The sequence below is a fragment of the Corvus hawaiiensis genome, chromosome 9 (genome assembly GCF_020740725.1).
Source record: "Corvus hawaiiensis isolate bCorHaw1 chromosome 9, bCorHaw1.pri.cur, whole genome shotgun sequence".
NCBI classification, from domain to species: Eukaryota; Metazoa; Chordata; class Aves; order Passeriformes; family Corvidae; genus Corvus; species Corvus hawaiiensis.
In genome coordinates, this window is record NC_063221.1 from 1,617,007 (window position 1) to 1,633,303 (window position 16,297).

The 16,297-nt window shown below is 46.0% G+C and overlaps 1 protein-coding gene across 2 annotated transcripts in view; it reads left to right on the top strand.

Moving 5' to 3' along the window:
• Nucleotides 1–5,582: 5,582 nt before the first annotated feature.
• COP1 (COP1 E3 ubiquitin ligase) overlaps nucleotides 5,583–16,297 on the top strand; it is a 124,586-nt gene continuing 113,871 nt past the window's right edge. Inside the window, exons 1-4 of one of the 2 annotated variants that reach the window (XM_048312580.1) lie at nucleotides 5,583–6,156; nucleotides 12,869–12,928; nucleotides 14,448–14,545; nucleotides 15,871–15,947. In XM_048312580.1, coding sequence (XP_048168537.1) covers nucleotides 5,822–6,156; nucleotides 12,869–12,928; nucleotides 14,448–14,545; nucleotides 15,871–15,947 — 570 coding nt within the window. In that variant the 5' untranslated portion in view covers nucleotides 5,583–5,821. The remainder of the gene's footprint in view (nucleotides 6,157–12,868; nucleotides 12,929–14,447; nucleotides 14,546–15,870; nucleotides 15,948–16,297) is intronic. The other variant, XM_048312581.1, reaches the window with a different exon arrangement.

A 16,297-nucleotide genomic window follows, 5' to 3' on the forward strand; every position in this document is an offset into this window, starting at 1 on the left:
CAAATTTCTCTTCAGAAGACCAGAGTGATGTAGCTGTTCGCAGTGCAAAGAAGACACTTCTACCATATACCTCTTTCTTTTTTTTTTTCTTTAATAGATCTGAACTTTTTATACACAGCAATAAATTTAAATACTTTATTTTTGCTTATTCCTTGTTTCTGAAAGGGGTTAAACCATTTTGCTTAAAATCCCTATGTCAGCTTGGAGCTAGCCTAAGGCTGAGGCATCCAATTTCATCTTGCAAGTAGCAAAGGTGTTGTTATAAAGCATTGAAAAAAATCTTTTTTTTAAGAACTCTGTATAATCTTAAATAGAGTAGATGTCTCTAAGCATCCTCCCTCCTAGCACTACTTGCTTTTGTACTATTAAACTAGAAAAGAAATTGAAAAAACAACCAACCAACTCAGTCCCCCACAGTTCCTGCTGTTCTCATCTCCCAAGCAGCCTGAGTTAACCTCAATTGTATATTTTAACAACAAAATAATCTTTCACAGTCAAGTTTCAGGTGATGGCCAGACACGTACCTGAATTTTTATGTGAGCAATTACCTCCTAGCCCTGTATCAAAGCATGGTCGTTAAGTGCATCATGGCCCCTCCTCAGGGCTCTTCACTGTGGAGGAGACATCTGCTGTGGGCAGGGAGCACCGAGCTGTGTTCCTCCATCCCGTCGAGACCCCCACGTCTCTGTGCCTGACTGCAGGAATTGAAATTCAGAGGTGTGTCCTGGCTTCTCCCAGTAAACTGGGGAAGGAGGTACCTGATGGGTAGGAACTAGATCTCCTGAATAGCTTTGCTGTAGGTTCACTCCAGAAGATGCTGACAGCCTAATTTTCAGATTTATGGAGCATTAAGAATTCCTATTGACTCTGTAACCAGGTGATGAATCTGTCTGTGCTTCATTTTTCTCAGCTATAAAATGGGAGAAATGGCATTTCTATCACTGACTAGCTGAGTGGTTAATGCAATGATTATTAATAAAAGTTCTCTAATAACCCCTGGAGCAGCAATTCCCAAGCCAGGGTGGCAGTTCCTAGCAGGGTTTGCTGAGCTCCTGAATGGACTAACGGACCCGGTGGAAATTAGGTGGCAGCAGCAGGCTCAGAAGCGGAAGCAGAAGCAATTTTCCTAATGAGTCATCAGCAGTCCGGAACGGAGCCTGGAGCCTGGGAGGTGGCTGTCACTTCCCCCAGACATGCGGCCCATGTATCATTCGGTGTGGAAGAAGTCTCCGTCTCCCTGCAAGAGGAGGGATGATCCGTGCAGAGCATCCTTAGTGATTCCCGTGGCTGTGCTGCCACTGGACATCATGGCTGCAGCTGCTTGTTGCACAGGTAAATGGAGCTGCAGCTGTAAATGTCGCAAACTCAGGGGCCGTAGTAAGTAGGATTTACGTACCCAAAAGAGCACAATCTTACACTGCTATTAAAGTTCATTCACCTACACACTATTTGTCTTCTCCTTTTCTCCTTCCTTTAATGCCATGGGTAGTGTGTCTTCCCTCTTTGCACAGGATCAGAACTGATACTTTGCTGGGACATTGTCAGTGACTGGATTCAGAGGCTAGAAAATACAGAAGAGTAAGATCAGGTTCCTACAGCCAGCCTTACAAAATGTACATCTGTCAGAAATACCAGTTTCTTTGTGTAAAATAACCATGAGGTCTATAGCTGGAGACAGCTTATCCCAAAGAAACTGATTTGTTTGCAGCCTAAGTTTCAGGCCACTTGGGAATGGGTGATGTTTGCTTTCCTTTGCTTGATCCACACACCTTTGAAGGCAGACAGACATTTCTCCATTAAGTGAGGAAACACAGGCAATCCTCTGGAAGCAGGACCCTATGAAGAGTGTGCTACATGAGGGTGCAGATGTCCCCACACCGAGACTTTCCCCTCTGTCCTGAGCCCATCGTGAGTTGTGCTTCAATGCTGGATTCCGGCCTGCAGGCAGTGCAGAGGCACACTGCTGAGTGGAGGAGACAGAGAAACCTCTCACAGCTGATCTATCACGTTTCACCTTTGCACCCTGGCCACTGAGAGTAATCACAGTGTTGTTGATACCTGGACTAAATCAAATTAATTCTTAGAGCTCATTTTGTGCTAACAAGAACAAGAAGATAACTGACAAATCACTGTTCCAGCTGCAGTGAACTTTAAAGCTGGAAGACTTTATCCGTGTCCTTCTTCCCGACACAACACACAGGTATCTCCAGTAAGCAGCATCTGACCTTCCCTTGGGCTGCATACATGCATCGTGGAACTGGTAATGCAAGGTAACCCCAGGAAAGAAGGGTCTCCAGCAGCCAGAGGCTGCTCCGGGTGTATCTGGGCAGTGAAAAGCAAGCATTCACTTAGAGGGTCCCCAAGAGCTTATAATGGTATCCTAAAGCTCAGGAATCAGGAAGATCTTCCTCGGGTACTGAAGTGCTGGGTAACACACTCATTGCCAGGGCTGTGGGTGTAGGGGATGTTGTGAAGGCCAGTTATATACAGGCATAAGTGGGCATATATTTGATCTTTAACAGCTTTTGCCTGCGTCATTTTTTCCTCCCTGGAGCACAGTCAGTAATGCCATCAGCAAGACTTTTCAAGGATCAGCCAGTATTTCAGTGCAAAGCACGGGGTTGTGCTATTGCCAGTACTACTCCTTATGACTTCTGAAAGTCCATTGTAGATGCTCATCCATAAAGCTTTTGATCCCTCTGGAAGACCAGGAAATGAGGCTTTCCTTTCTCTTAGCAATAGAAAATCAGATGCACACAGACACCAACAGCCAGGCTGAAAGAAAGGTGTAAATAACAGCAATTCTCTTTTGCTTCCACTGAAGACAAGGGGAATTTCAATGACTTTATGGAGCTAGTCCTGAGACCCGCCAGTCAGAAGGCGATTTACAGAAAGCATGGGAACACAATGGCTAAAAAAAGAAAAATCCTAACCCAAAACAAAACACAAAAAAGAACCCCCAAAACTATATTTTAAAATGTTTTTTAATAACAGCAACAAAGAGTTAAATCATGGGAGTGACTCTAATAGCAGACGTCAGCTTGTAAAGGTGAGACTAATGACCTGGATCTCACAGCAAAACTGCCTTTGAATTTCCTGGCTTGAATCGAATTCCTCTGAGACATTTTGGGTCTTGCTGACTGCCTTGGGGATTTTTCCCAACGTGAGGGGTAAACATACAGAGGCAAATATCCAATGGTATTCGAGCACCTCCGACAGGGGAGGTCAGGAGGAGCACTCCACAGCTCCACCCCTTCAGCCGCATCTCCACGGTAAATCCAGAGCTGTGTTTTGCCAGGCTCCCTTTGGGACATCTGTCATCCAGCATCCCTGCCAGCCTGCGGCATGCCTGTGAGGTCTCCCGACCAATACTGCCTACCTGAAGCACCTTCTTTTTGTTCTCTCAGACCAGTTTTACCAGCTCCCATACTGGTTTTACGGCTCACTCTGCTGTCCCTACTGGGAGGAGTGCTGCAGCGCTGATCTCTTTGGGCATTTTCCCATACCTGGGTTTACGATTACCCTCCTCGGGGAATGCCCTCCTCAGGGAATGCCCTAGTGTTTCACCAGCTGCCTCCTTAACTCTAGACAAGTAAAGCTGACTGCAGACAATACAGTTACTCAATGCAAAGGAGGCAGTATGTTTCCATAGGCTGTTGAAAGAGAAATGAAAGGGAACAGCAGGTATCTCTCCAGAGTTCTTCTGGCCAAGCTAAGGAGCTGACAAGTGCTGTGTTTCATGAACTTTTCAGTTTGGCTTGCAAAAGGCTGGATGTGGGGGCAACGTTTCTCATAACACCCAAAGCATCTTTGGGGCATCCTTCATCAACATTTTACTAATTAACTTGTGCAGAAACTGGTCTGCCCTTGCTTCTGTAAAACTCAGGCCTGCTGTTGGAAAACAGGAACCCGCTGTGGTCCTCACCATTGGGATTCCCACCCACCCAGGCAGCAGAGAGCTGGCTCAAGCCTGGGAAAAGCTGTTCACTCAATACCAGACATCTTTCACAGAATTGTAGAATCGTTTAGGTTGGAAAATACCTCCAAGATCATCGAGTCCAACCTGTGACTGATCACAACCTTTTCACCCAGACTGGAGCACTGAGTGCCATGTCCGGTCATTTCTTGAACAGTTCCAGGGTTAGGGTTAGGGTTGGGTTCCAGGGATGGTGACTCCACCACCTTCCTGGGCGGCCTGTTCTAGTGCTTAACAACCTTTTTCATGAACAAATCCTTCCTGATGTCCAACCTGAACCTCCTCTGGCCAGGTTGAGGCCATTTCCTCTTGTCCTGTCACTTGTTATGTGGGAGCAGAGCCTGATCCTCACCTGGCCACAACCTCCTGTCAGGGAGTGTCAGAGTGATAAGGTCGAGCCTCCTTTTCTTCAGCATGAGCCCCCTCCAGCTCCCTCAGCCGCTCCTCAGAGGACTCATCCTCCAGCCCCTTTCCCAGTTTTGTTGCCCTTCTCTGGAGCCACTCCAGCCCCTCAAAGTCTTTCTTGCAGTGAGAGGCCCAGAACTGGACACAGCACTTGAGGTGTGGCTGCTGTTGACCAGCACCCCCTGGTCCTCCTCCTGCAGTCTGTCACACTGCCTCGGGCTGTTGTGACCCAAGTGCAGGACCTGGCACTTGTTGAATCTCACACAATTGGCTTCAGTCCACGGATCCATCTCTTTCTGTGGGGCTGGATGGCACCTGACACTCAGGATAAAGCTCAGCATGCTTCTGAGCTGCCTTCTGGGGTACACGTCTTAGGGGTAACTGCAGGTGAAGAACCTCCTGTGAGAGACAGGTTAGCCCTGGCCTTCAGGGGATCTCTCTGTGGCACTGGGGCTCAGGGTGCGCAGGGAGGGTCTCTGAGTGACAGCCTGGCACATTCCGCTCTGAGGCCTCACTGCCTTCCCCTCAGTGCTCTGAGGGAGACCATAGAACCACAGCCTCAATTAACTTGGAAAAGACCTGTGAGTCCAAGCAGTGACCCAACAGCACCTTGCCAAGCAGACCATGGCATCGAGTACCACCTGTAGTCTTTCCTTAAACACCACCAGGGACGGTGACCCCACAGCCTCCCTGGGCAGCCCATTCCGATACAAAATCACCCTTTGTCGTGAAAAAGTTCCTCCCTATGTCCAACCCGAACCTCCCCTGGCACAGCTTGAGACTACGTCCTCTTGTTCTATCGCTGGTCGCTTAGGAGTAGATCCTCACCCACACCTGGCCACAACCTCTAGGTGGTTGGAGAGAGCAAGAAGGTCTCTCTGAGCCTCCTTTCAGCCTCCTTTTCTCCAGGCTGAGCCGCCCCCAGCTCCCTCAGCCGCTCCTCAACACACTCGTGCCTCAGGACTGTGCACCACCAGACGCGGTGTCAGGGGGAGCGGCTTCAGGCGGGGCTGGAAAGCTCCTGGCCCACACCCCTCGGCCGGTCCCACGGCTCCGAGCCGGCTGCCGCGCCTGTAGCCGGGGCTGTGCGGAGAAAACTCCAATCCCCAGCAGCCCCGGGTCCTGCCGCCCCGTGAGGGGAGCGCGGCCGCGCCCCGCCCCGCCCCGCCCCGCCCCTCGGGGGCGCGGCCCCGCCCCGCGCACGCGCGGCCGCGCTGTCCGCCTGTCAATAAAGCTTGAACAAGCGCCGCGCCGGGGCTGCCGTTTTGGGGTTTTTTTTTTGGTTTTTTTTCTTTTTTTTAATTGTGTGGGATTTTTTTCATTTTTCTTTTTTTTTTTTTTTTTCCCCCCCTCCTCCTTTTTTTTTTTCTTTGAAGGAACTTTATTGTCCCCGCGCGCACGGGGATGCGCTGAGGCCGCTCCGCCCTGCCCGGCCTCGGCATGTCGGGCAGCCGCCCGCCGCACCCCGCTGTGCCGCCCGCCGCCACACCGGCCTCCTCCTCCTCCTCTTCCTCATCATCCTCCTCCTCCTCCTCCTCTTCGGCGGCCATGGCGCCCGGCTCGTCCTCCTCGGGCGGCGCAGCGGCGCGGCCCGTGCTGGTGGCGGCCGCCGTGTCGGGGTCGGGCGCGGGGCTGGCCCGCCTGGCGGCGGGGGCGGCTCGGCCCGGCGGCTCCTCCGCGGCGCCGGGGGGCGGCGGCAGGAAGAGGCCGCTGCTTACCCCGCTCTGCAACGGGCTCATCAATTCTTACGAGGACAAGAGCAACGACTTCGTGTGGTGAGCGGGATATGTCGCGATATGTCGCTGGGGGAAGCCGGGGCGCCGCCATGCCGTCGGGAAGCCTGGGGAGTGTGGAATAGCGGCGGGAGGAGGGAGCGGGCGGCAGCCCCTCCTGGCGCTGGCACGCCTGCTGCCCTCCGGGGTTTCTGGCTTTGGGGTTTACCCTCTTTTGTACCTCTATCAGAAATAGTGTGGCCAGCAGGACTAGGGAAGTGATTGTCCCTGTGTACTGGGCTCTGGCGAGGCCACACCTCCAGTCCTGTGTCCAGTTCTGGGCCTCTCAATTCAGGAAGGATATGGAGGTGCTGGAGTGGGTACAGAAAAGGGCAGCGGAGCTGAGGAAGGGGCTGGAGCACCAGGACCGGCTGAGGGTGCTGGGGGGGGAGAGGGTTAGCCTAGGGAGGAGAGGTGGCTCAGGGGGGACCTTATCACTTTCTAGAACTCCCTGACAGGTGGTTGCAGCCAGGTGGGGATCAGACTCTTCTCTCTGGCAGCCGGCAACAGGACACGTGGATACAGCCTTAAGCTGCATCGGGGGAGGTTTAGGTTGGATGTTAAGAAGAATTTCTTCACAGAAGGGTTGATTATATGTTGAAATGGGCTGCCCAGGGAGGCAGCAACCTGGACCAGGAGCTATTCAGGGAACAACTGGATGTAGCACTCAGTGCTCTGGTCTAGTTGACGTGGTGGTGTGGGGTCATAGGTTGGACTTGATGATCTCAGAGGTCTCTTCCAACCTAACTGATTCTCTGATTTTGTCTGGTTTTGGCCCTGTGTAGCAGCATTGCCTCCACCCTCTCTATTTTTAAGCAAAATCAGGTTATTCTTGGCAGGTTCCTCCTTGAGTGCACCCAAGTTATTGGAGAGGCCCTGCAGCACGAGATGTTTCCTCACAGCATACTGACAACACAGCAACTGCCTTGTTTTCCTGGACAATGTGACCTCGAGTGGTCTGGAGCCCTCTGTCTTTGGAAGAGGATTCAGTGAAGGATTTAGTACCCCTCGGGATGGGGCACACCGTCTCCTACTCCAAGGAGCTTCGTGATGGTTGATAGCTCCAGCAAAGCTGGCTTGGTTTGCCTGTGTTGCTGGGAAAGGTTGTCTAGTTTGAAACAGCAACAAGTTTTGTGTCAGGCAGGCACCTAAAACCAGATCAGTAGGGAATTTCTTCTGTGATGGGATAAACATTTTTCAGATGTTGTTTTTCTAACAGCCAGAGCTGTAGCTCATAGCTGGAAATCACCTTTCAACATAATTGGTAAACTAAGGCCCACTGCGACATGGTTTGAGGACTGTTGGCAATTTGCAGTTTTGAAGAGAACTCGTTGCTGGTGGGTTTCAAACCTCCCAACATAAGGACTAGGTTTGATTTTTGTAGCTGGTTGGATGTGCTAAAATGTGAGAACAGGAAGTAAGGTTAGGTGTTTGAATCTGAGAAAGGCAAACAGGGAAGAGGTAGTGGGAAAAAGATCAAGTTGTAGGAAAGTCATGTATGGAAAGAAAACAGTAAAAAAAAGAAGAAGGTAAGTAGGCCACAGCTTCCAAGATGATTTTGACAGCTCTAACTTAAGCTCTGACTTACAGGTGAGGATTGGATGTGAGGCATCTCCCACAGGACAGGTATTGCCTCAAAACCCTGTAGGCTTAACTTTACAGCTTGTAAAGCGTTTAGCAGAGTTGATAGAAAATACCCTTGCTACTGAAGTGAGAACCTGAAGCTGCTAAGAAGTGAGTGGCAGAAAAAACAGTAAGTAATTCTAATTAAGAATAAGTAGTAGTCAAAAGTTACTGCTTCCTATTGTAGTTAGTCGTTTGCTCAGTAGCAGAATGGGGATGAGAGGACTGCTGTAATCAGCTGATGGCCTGCTCTGGCTCTAGGCCGTGTTAGGTGGATTTAAGAGCTCTTCATGTGAGCTCTGTTGCTCACAGGTTTTCTGGTCATGGGGTGTGAACACATTTGCAAGTGCCCATTCTCCTCTGTTCCCCCTACTCTTACACTCTGGCAGTAGTGTTCTGCCAGCATGGCTCCCTGCCCTTTCTAGTCAGCTCTTATTTCCTATTTTGTTGTCTGTTGTAGAAATGAAGGGTTTGCAAAGGAAATTGCACCCATAACCAATTTGTAGACTTGACATATTTTTAGATGGTTCAAAAAGCTGAGGTTCTTGGTTTTTTTTCTGCAGGTAAGTACTGCGCATGCTTCAAGGAGAACCTGTAATTAGCTGTTTTCTCCTCATTGAGAAGCACTGCTGACAGAACAAGTGAGAGGAAAGAAATCAGCCTAGTAGTAATCAGGGCAAAATGTCTTTTCTTGGTATTTACAAGAGCCACATTGAACATACTGAAGTGTGGATCAGAAGTTTTGAGAGTAGACAATGATTATAGTTGGGTTTTTCACTGCTGTATGTTTCTGTGGGCTAAAGGGCTTGTTCTTACTTATTATTGTTCTAGCTTCAAATTACAGTGTCCGTCTTTTTTATTTGAGTTAGCAGTACAGTTATGTAGAAATAAACTGAACTGGACAGCTCTGGAGTTTTGAGCAATGTCCAAGAAGGCAGGTGTGTGTGTAAGTTTAAATAATTGATTTAAACAACCTTTACATATCTCAGTGTGAGAAACAGAAGTTTCTCATATGCCCTTTTTGCCTCTGTAAGGACACATTCAGGATGCTGCCAGATGCAGAGAACACCTGATAATTTTTATGAACATGAGCTGTAAGTTGCTGTTAGCCACAGCTGTAAACTCAGTGGCAGATTATGCCTGTAGCAGATGGAAGATGGGGAAGAGTAAAGAAGTTTGGTGAGTTTTGAAAGTCAAGGTGCAAGTGGAAATGCCCTCAATAGTGTTAATATGTGCGACTTCCCTGCCTGTCTTCTGAAAGCACTGTCTCAAGTGAGGCAGAGGCTCTAAGGTAAACATTGGCATGTGTTGCTACTTTGGGTTGTGAAATGTTTAGCAAGTGTATGCTCAGGAGTTTGCAAATGCGTCCTGTTTGTGGCGTATGTCAGTTTCTGCCTGGAAATGTGTAACTCCAGTCGGGAGTGCAAATAGGTCTGACTTTCTGGACAACTTTATTATAAAAGGGAAAAGTTTGTTTCTTGTAGTGCAAGAAGCAGAATATAAAGGTATTTTTGTGCTGTTCCTGTAGCCAGGTGTCTTTTCACTTGCCTGGAGAGTGTCTGAAAGGGAATCCTCTAATCAGAGGATTTTCTCCTGCCCAGCAATGTAATTGCTTAGTTTTCCCAGGCCTTGTATTAGCCCTCCCAATTAGTGGTTGACTAAACCTCTTTCAAACCAGTTACTCTCTGCTTTGCTCCCTGGATGGAGCGGATCTTCCTCGTCTCTCCAATGGCTGCTTCGTACCAGTCCTTGTTTCTGAGCTCTGGCACAAATAATATATGGCAGAGGGGGTGTTGCATGCTGATCTGGAGGCGTACACCCAACACCACAGCTCAGCTGTGGGAAGGGCTGTATGCCACCTGGACTTGCAGGTTCGTAGGTTTTTAAAACCAGTTCTTTCCTCAGCTGGTTACCTGTTAATCCAGGCATGGGCTGAGTGTAGTTGTTCCCATGTTTGTGGTCTGGAAAGCAGTTTTAGTAAGGAATATTGCAGATCTGCCCTGAAGTCACAAACTAAAAACACAGCAAGCTGTTTGCATACCATGTACAAGGAGTCTTACTACCCGTTGTTATATTAGAGCTTCCTATTGAGGAGATTCTAGCAGCAGTGATCTTTAATCTGGCCACCTTCCATGGGAAGGACAGAGCCTGCAGCAAGTCCTGGTCTCCAATTACACCACAGAGAAGCTGAATAGGAGGCAGGCACTATAATGAATCTTGTTTGCTGTTGAAGTGTGTTTAAATTTCATAGTGACCACTTCAGCCAGGTGTTTGTGTAGCAGTAGGGTGATGTTAGCACTCTTGAGAGGTGCCTGGAAAACAACTGGCAAAACTTAGAGCCATGAACTTGGTTAAAATGGATGTTTAAAATGTTTGAGGTCTGCCCTGCAGAGAAAGAATGGTAAGCCTTTGCAGTGCTGGATTAAAAAATAATTTTCATCAGATACTGATGCCTTATTTCCTAGAGATCAGTGACATTTTTGACTTGCTGAAGTCATCTGCATCCTTTTAACCTGATTCTGCTGCTTAAGACAAGTAGAAAATAAGCTACCTCATGCATAGAAGTCTTGATTTCATCATGCTTCTGCTTCCCTGTTTCAGTGTGTACTATAAAGTGCAGTATGCCTCAAGTCCCTATCACTCCACTTCTTTCTTAACTTTCCCTCTGTGTTAGATTAACTTCAGACAACTGGTGCGTAGCAACTTTCATGTGTTGCAGCCAGCTTGGCTTCAGTAAGTATTAAAATATATCAATCTTGCTTCCCCTTGTAAATCAGGGAGCACTTTGGGGGAAAGAGTTCTTAATGGAAACTTCAGTACTATTAAATGATGTCCCTGGTACTGAATAACTACATTTGTTGGCTCTGTTTGCTTTTTCTCAACTATTTTGGCTGTCACTTCTCCAATCAAACTGGTGTGAAGTAGTAGTTTGGGAACAGTGATCTCGTGTGCCTGGCATGTTAGGAGGTAATCTTCCTATTTTAGCTCTAATTTGTGATGTTCTCCTGCAGACAGAGGAGCCTTGTTGATTGCTGCAGGGTGTTAGGAGTGTGCTGGAAGGATCACATCTGGCCCTGTGGGGAATAGCAGTTTCTAACATGACACACAGAGCATATACCTCAGTTATACAGTATCACTAGAAGAAGGTGAAGAAGTTAAACCGCTCCCCACCGGTGCCAGTGGGGAAAAACTACCCTTAGATACTCATGTAACCATAAGTTTTTGACTTCCTCTTTTAAAGGCCAGCTACTAGAATTCAGAGATGCCTTATTCTCCTGCTAATAATCCACCCGCGTTGGCTGAGCTTGGTCATAATTCATTCTGACTAAACAGTGCTTTGAAACTAAATAACTTGAAAAAGGTGACTTGAGCTCCTGAAGTTGGTGCTATTCAAAACAAGTGTAGAGAAAGGTCTGTCAGGGTGGAAGAGAGACAGGTGCTGAGGCCTCTTTCAAGATGGCTCAGTTGGTTCAGAGAGTAGCATTCTGGCTTGATTCGTTTGCCTTTATGTTGTGTCTATACAGGCGATTTGGTGGAATATTTAAGACACCCTGGCTTGTATGTTAGGCTGGACAAACCTTTCACGACAACCACGTTTTCCAGTAGGGTGATTCAGAGCGGGGGCTTGCAATAGCAAGCCCACAGCTTCATCTCTATGGGCTTAATAAGTATTTAAGAGGTGTTTCCTCACTCCTGTTTTTGTAACTGTTTCCCACTGGGGTAACAAGCACTAGTATACTCTAAAATAGATTACAGAATGGGGGAATGCCTTCTGTGGAGGTGCTCCTCTCCCCTGCTCAGACAAGCATTGCTTTTTTCAGTCTGATCTGGGTTTTGGATGCAATAAAGATTCCTGCTTTGCAGAAGTTGTTAACAGTTTATTAACAGCTCGTTCGGTGAGAACTGTCTTGTTGGCAGAAGGTGGGAGGAGGCTGTATCTGAAGAAAACAAGTGCTGGTGGAAGCTTCTCAGAACTGAGATTGTTGTGGACTTGTGGGAGTGAGAGGAGAGCATTTGGATCTCTGTAAGGCATTGAAAACAAGGTGAAGCTTGTGACACAGCTGATCCATGTGTTACGTGCAGAATTGTGATGTTGCTGCCCATGGCATCTTGCTGGATAGCTGGCAAGACCTGGAGATGAATATGTACGTGAGAGCATATCTCACCAGTTATCAGGGAGAGCAGCTGTAGGAGTCACTGGAAGTATGATGGATGCAGCTCTCCTCTTCTTTCATTTGTGTTTCATTTTCCTTTCAAACATATCAGAGACACTTGACGAGCCAGCCTTCTTCCCCTACCCATCTCACTGGATTCCTGTCTCTTGTCATGCTCAGGTTTCTGTGGAGCAGTGCTTGCTTGCACATCCTTCTCTTCAGGTCCCTGCTTGCTTCTTGGCAATCCCTCCCAGAGGTCTGGCTGTGCTTTGGTCACTAACTAGTTATTCTACCTTTCCCATCTTTGGCTTTGTATCACCTGCTGCCTGTTGGTTTAATCCTGCTCTCCTGCAGCCTCAACCCTGGCAGTGCTCTGCAGGCACACCCCCTCGCTGGCACCTTCTCCACCCACTTATTAATCCTTGTTCTCATGATGTCATTACTATTTCTGATCTGCCCTTCCTCTTTGTGCCACTTTTTAAAATTATAGATAGCTATTGGCTGAAAAAAAATGAAGGAGAAACTAGTTTTGGTATAATTTATAAATATATTGTCTATTCATGTAAAAAAATCAGGGTTTTTTACATTTTGTTTGAAACCTAGTACAGCTAGTTAGAAGGTTCTTCTGCAGCTTTGCTTTTTGAAGATTCTCTGGCTTTGTTTGGGTTGTCTGCAGGTGTTAAAAGCTTCTAAGTGAACACTTACCTGGTTTCTAATTGTAGCAAACTGCAGTATCATTGAGAGTTCAAAGAACTGTTGATTGCCCTTTTGATCTTTATACTGCTTGGTTGCTGTTGCACTACTGTGTCCTTTCATTTTACGTATAGAAGATTATTACCTAAGCATAATTAGGTGGCTGCTTTGAATTAATAATACTTTTCTTCATTTTTTAACACAAAAAAGACGTCTTTCTGATTTTTGTTTTGCTTTGTTTTCAGCCCCATCTGTTTTGATATGATTGAGGAAGCCTACATGACGAAATGTGGACACAGCTTCTGGTAATATTTGGTTTCTTGTATTGCATAAAATGTCCATCTCTTACAGCATGTGCAGACAGGTGTTGCTGTGATTCCGTTTCCTTCTGAGTTTGTTTCTTTTCTGTCTTCTGTCCCTACACTGAAGAAAGAGGTTGAAATAAATTTTCTGAAGATGGGTACCTGTTAGATTAAAAAAAAAAACAAAAAACCAGAACAACTAAGTGTCTTAACGAAATAGTGCTGTGCCACCATATTTCCTCTGTAGAGAAATCAAATGTTCATAAACTGCTGGTAACACCCACTACCCCAAGTCAGAACAGTTTGTTAATTTGCCTCTATTGGCATCACCTGTATAGAAGTGTTGTGAGCAATGTTGGCAGCTCTTCCTTGCCTTTGTGCAAGACCATGCACAGTTTGAAGCGGCTTGTACATTGTATTTTGCAATTATTTTAAACCTTGTAAGAGAGGATATGCTCCAGGCTTTCCTTGTATTGAATTGGCCTGGCCCCACTTACTTTTCAGTGTGTTTTCTCTGGCTGTCACGAGGAGCAAATGTTTCATGGAGAAGTGTAAGAGCCCTTCAGGGGCATTCCTGGGACCACCTGCTGCTCCTCCTCTCCCGTAGGGAGATATATATGGGAGGTATAAATGTTGAACCATGATGTGCTATAGTGTCCTGTCTATGTTATACTCTTACAGTGTCTGCTAATTAGAAATAAACTTTATAAGAAGTGATATCATAGTTGTATAAAGTACTTCCTCAAGCAGCAGATTCAGGTAACTTTCAGAGGAGTTTTGACTTGCAACAGGTGAGATAACAGCTGATTTTGTGCCCTCTGTGGTAGCACTTTATCCCTGTGACCTGTAACTTTTTAGAGGTCCAAGATGAGAAGCATTGAAATATCTTTATTTAGAAGGAGTGGAGCAATGTTACCACCTGGTGTCTCTCAGGAGCTGACATCAGGCAGGTTCTTAGTGAGATGCTTAAACCTGATGCTAAAGTGCATCTTCTCATTCCTCTGTGCCTCAGCTCAAGAGAGAGCACCTCTTAAGTCACCAATAGTGAGAAAAGCAGCCGTGGGTGGGGGGAAATACCAGAAGTTGGTGAAGGTGTTTCCTCTGCTCAGCTACCTAAAATGCTTTTAATGTAGATTGCTAAGTATTTGGCTAATCTAGAAGAGTTGCTTCTGAATAATTCAATCTGTTTGCTACTTCTGCCTGTGGAAGTAGTGGGGAGCATGAATTTGAGATGGTATTGGGGCTGAAGTATCCACATTGCAGTAATCCTCAGGGAAATAAGAGTGGAGTACTTGACTACCTTTTGTAATCCTTGCCAGAAAACTTTGCTGCCTTTCTGCTGTAACACACTCTGAGTTCAAACACTGGAACATTTTGACTCCACTGTAGGTTCTTGGCAGCACAGTTGTTAGCTGGCAACACAAACAGTGCACCTTGTCTAAGGCTGATATTACTTACCTTGTGCTTATGCTTTGTTCCTTCACGTGGGCTCACTTGCTTTGTTTTTTGTGTTTTTGAACAGCTATAAATGTATTCACCAGAGCCTGGAGGACAATAACAGATGCCCCAAATGCAACTATGTTGTGGACAACATAGATCATCTTTATCCCAACTTCTTAGGTGAGCTTTAGGCTTGCTCGCATGAGAAACATCTTTGTTAAGGAAGGCAGGCACTTCTAAATTTGTCCTGTAAATTACAGTCTTCTGGATGTTGAAAACAGAATCCAAATATCATCCCTTTGGTTGTCATTTTTATATAGAGAAGGTTAGTAGTATAAATTGCTAATACTGCACTGCCTCGAGCAGCTCTGTGTGCTGAGTGACAGTAGTGAGATTAACTTGCTGCTGTTTCCATACTATGAAAAGCAAAGCTGTTTTTCTTGTGGCTAGAGATGTGAATCTCTCTTTACTTTTGTTTTTTTGCACTCTTGTCTGCCTAATAATAAAGAACATGCCCTGTTTACAAAGCTTGGACACTGAAAGGGCAGAGGCTGTATTAGATACTGTGCTATTTTGGCTGCTGTAGTGAGGCCCATATGATGGATGTAAGTGTAAATTAGCTACAGAGAAAATATTCATACATACACCTATATGCAATCCTAATTGCTTCTTACAGAGGGAGGAAATGTTGCTAGGTGGAAATACAGTTTAAAAGTTAGTTTAGTGGAGAAAAGAGCGAAGGAAACACACTGCAGTGTGAAACCCCAAATTAAAGCAAATCTTGATTTCATGTGCTGAGATACCCATTTATTAGTAAATGTCTGCAAAGTCACAGTAGCCAAGGAATGCTTCAGAAGTGGGCATTCTGATTTAGACCTAATCATGTTGTGCTGGAGATGGTGCTGAGGCAGGTCTTGGAGTACATGTTGGGCCAAAGAGTGTTTCCATACCCCGGTGTCCAGGGATTTGAGGCATGTGTTGGAGGGGGAAGAGCTTGTGTATATATGTATGCAAAGGACTGAAGTTATCTTCCTCTTTGCACCATTCACTAGGTTGGTGTAAAATTAAATTATAGCAAAAATATATCTTTAAAAATGCACATAGTAATTCAAGGAAAAAGTTGTGCTATTCAGCTGTGCTTGTTTATTTTGGCCTATAATAGAACATTACCTGATTTATCTCCCTCCTACTCTTCTGTGATACACTTCTGCCTTGGAGCTGAAAAACTTTCTCAAGGAACCATGGGTGTTTAGAAAAAGGAACTGAATCAATTTGGAGAATGTGTAGGCTTTGTATTTTTTGATGATTTGTAAAAAGTCTTTGTGTATGTTACAACAAACCACCGAGGAATAAATCGGTAAGGAAAAAAGTGGAGACATCTTCCACTGTTTTAATTACTGATAAACATCTTGGAATTAATAGCCAAAGTAAAAAATATTGAGGTGGAATCTTTCATACTGGTTTGGTGAACTTCATCTCTTTGACATCTTATTTATGTTTTCTAGTTAATGAATTAATTCTTAAACAGAAGCAAAGATCTGAGGAGAAAAGACTCAAACTGGACCATTCAGTGAGTAGCACCGTATGTTCCAACTTTTTTACTTTTATATTTATTTAATGATTCTGTGCAGCAATTGTAATGACTTGGCACCTGGCAAGAGATTGCACTGTTGAGCTGATGCTTTAACTTGCTTTAAGAGGGCATAATACCAATATCAGTGGCAGTAGATCCCTTCTACCTCGTTAACTCCTGTTCTTCCTGCCAGCAATATGTGTAGAGACAAGCTGTGTTAGCATAGGCAAGTGTCCTGTGATGTATTGCATATAACCTGGGAAACTGCCCATGGAAGTACACTTGTTTAAAGGTAATCATTTTCGTTCAGTGTTGGAAATTATGGCTACAGTGAGAGCAGTGAGTGATTAGAAGTGCCA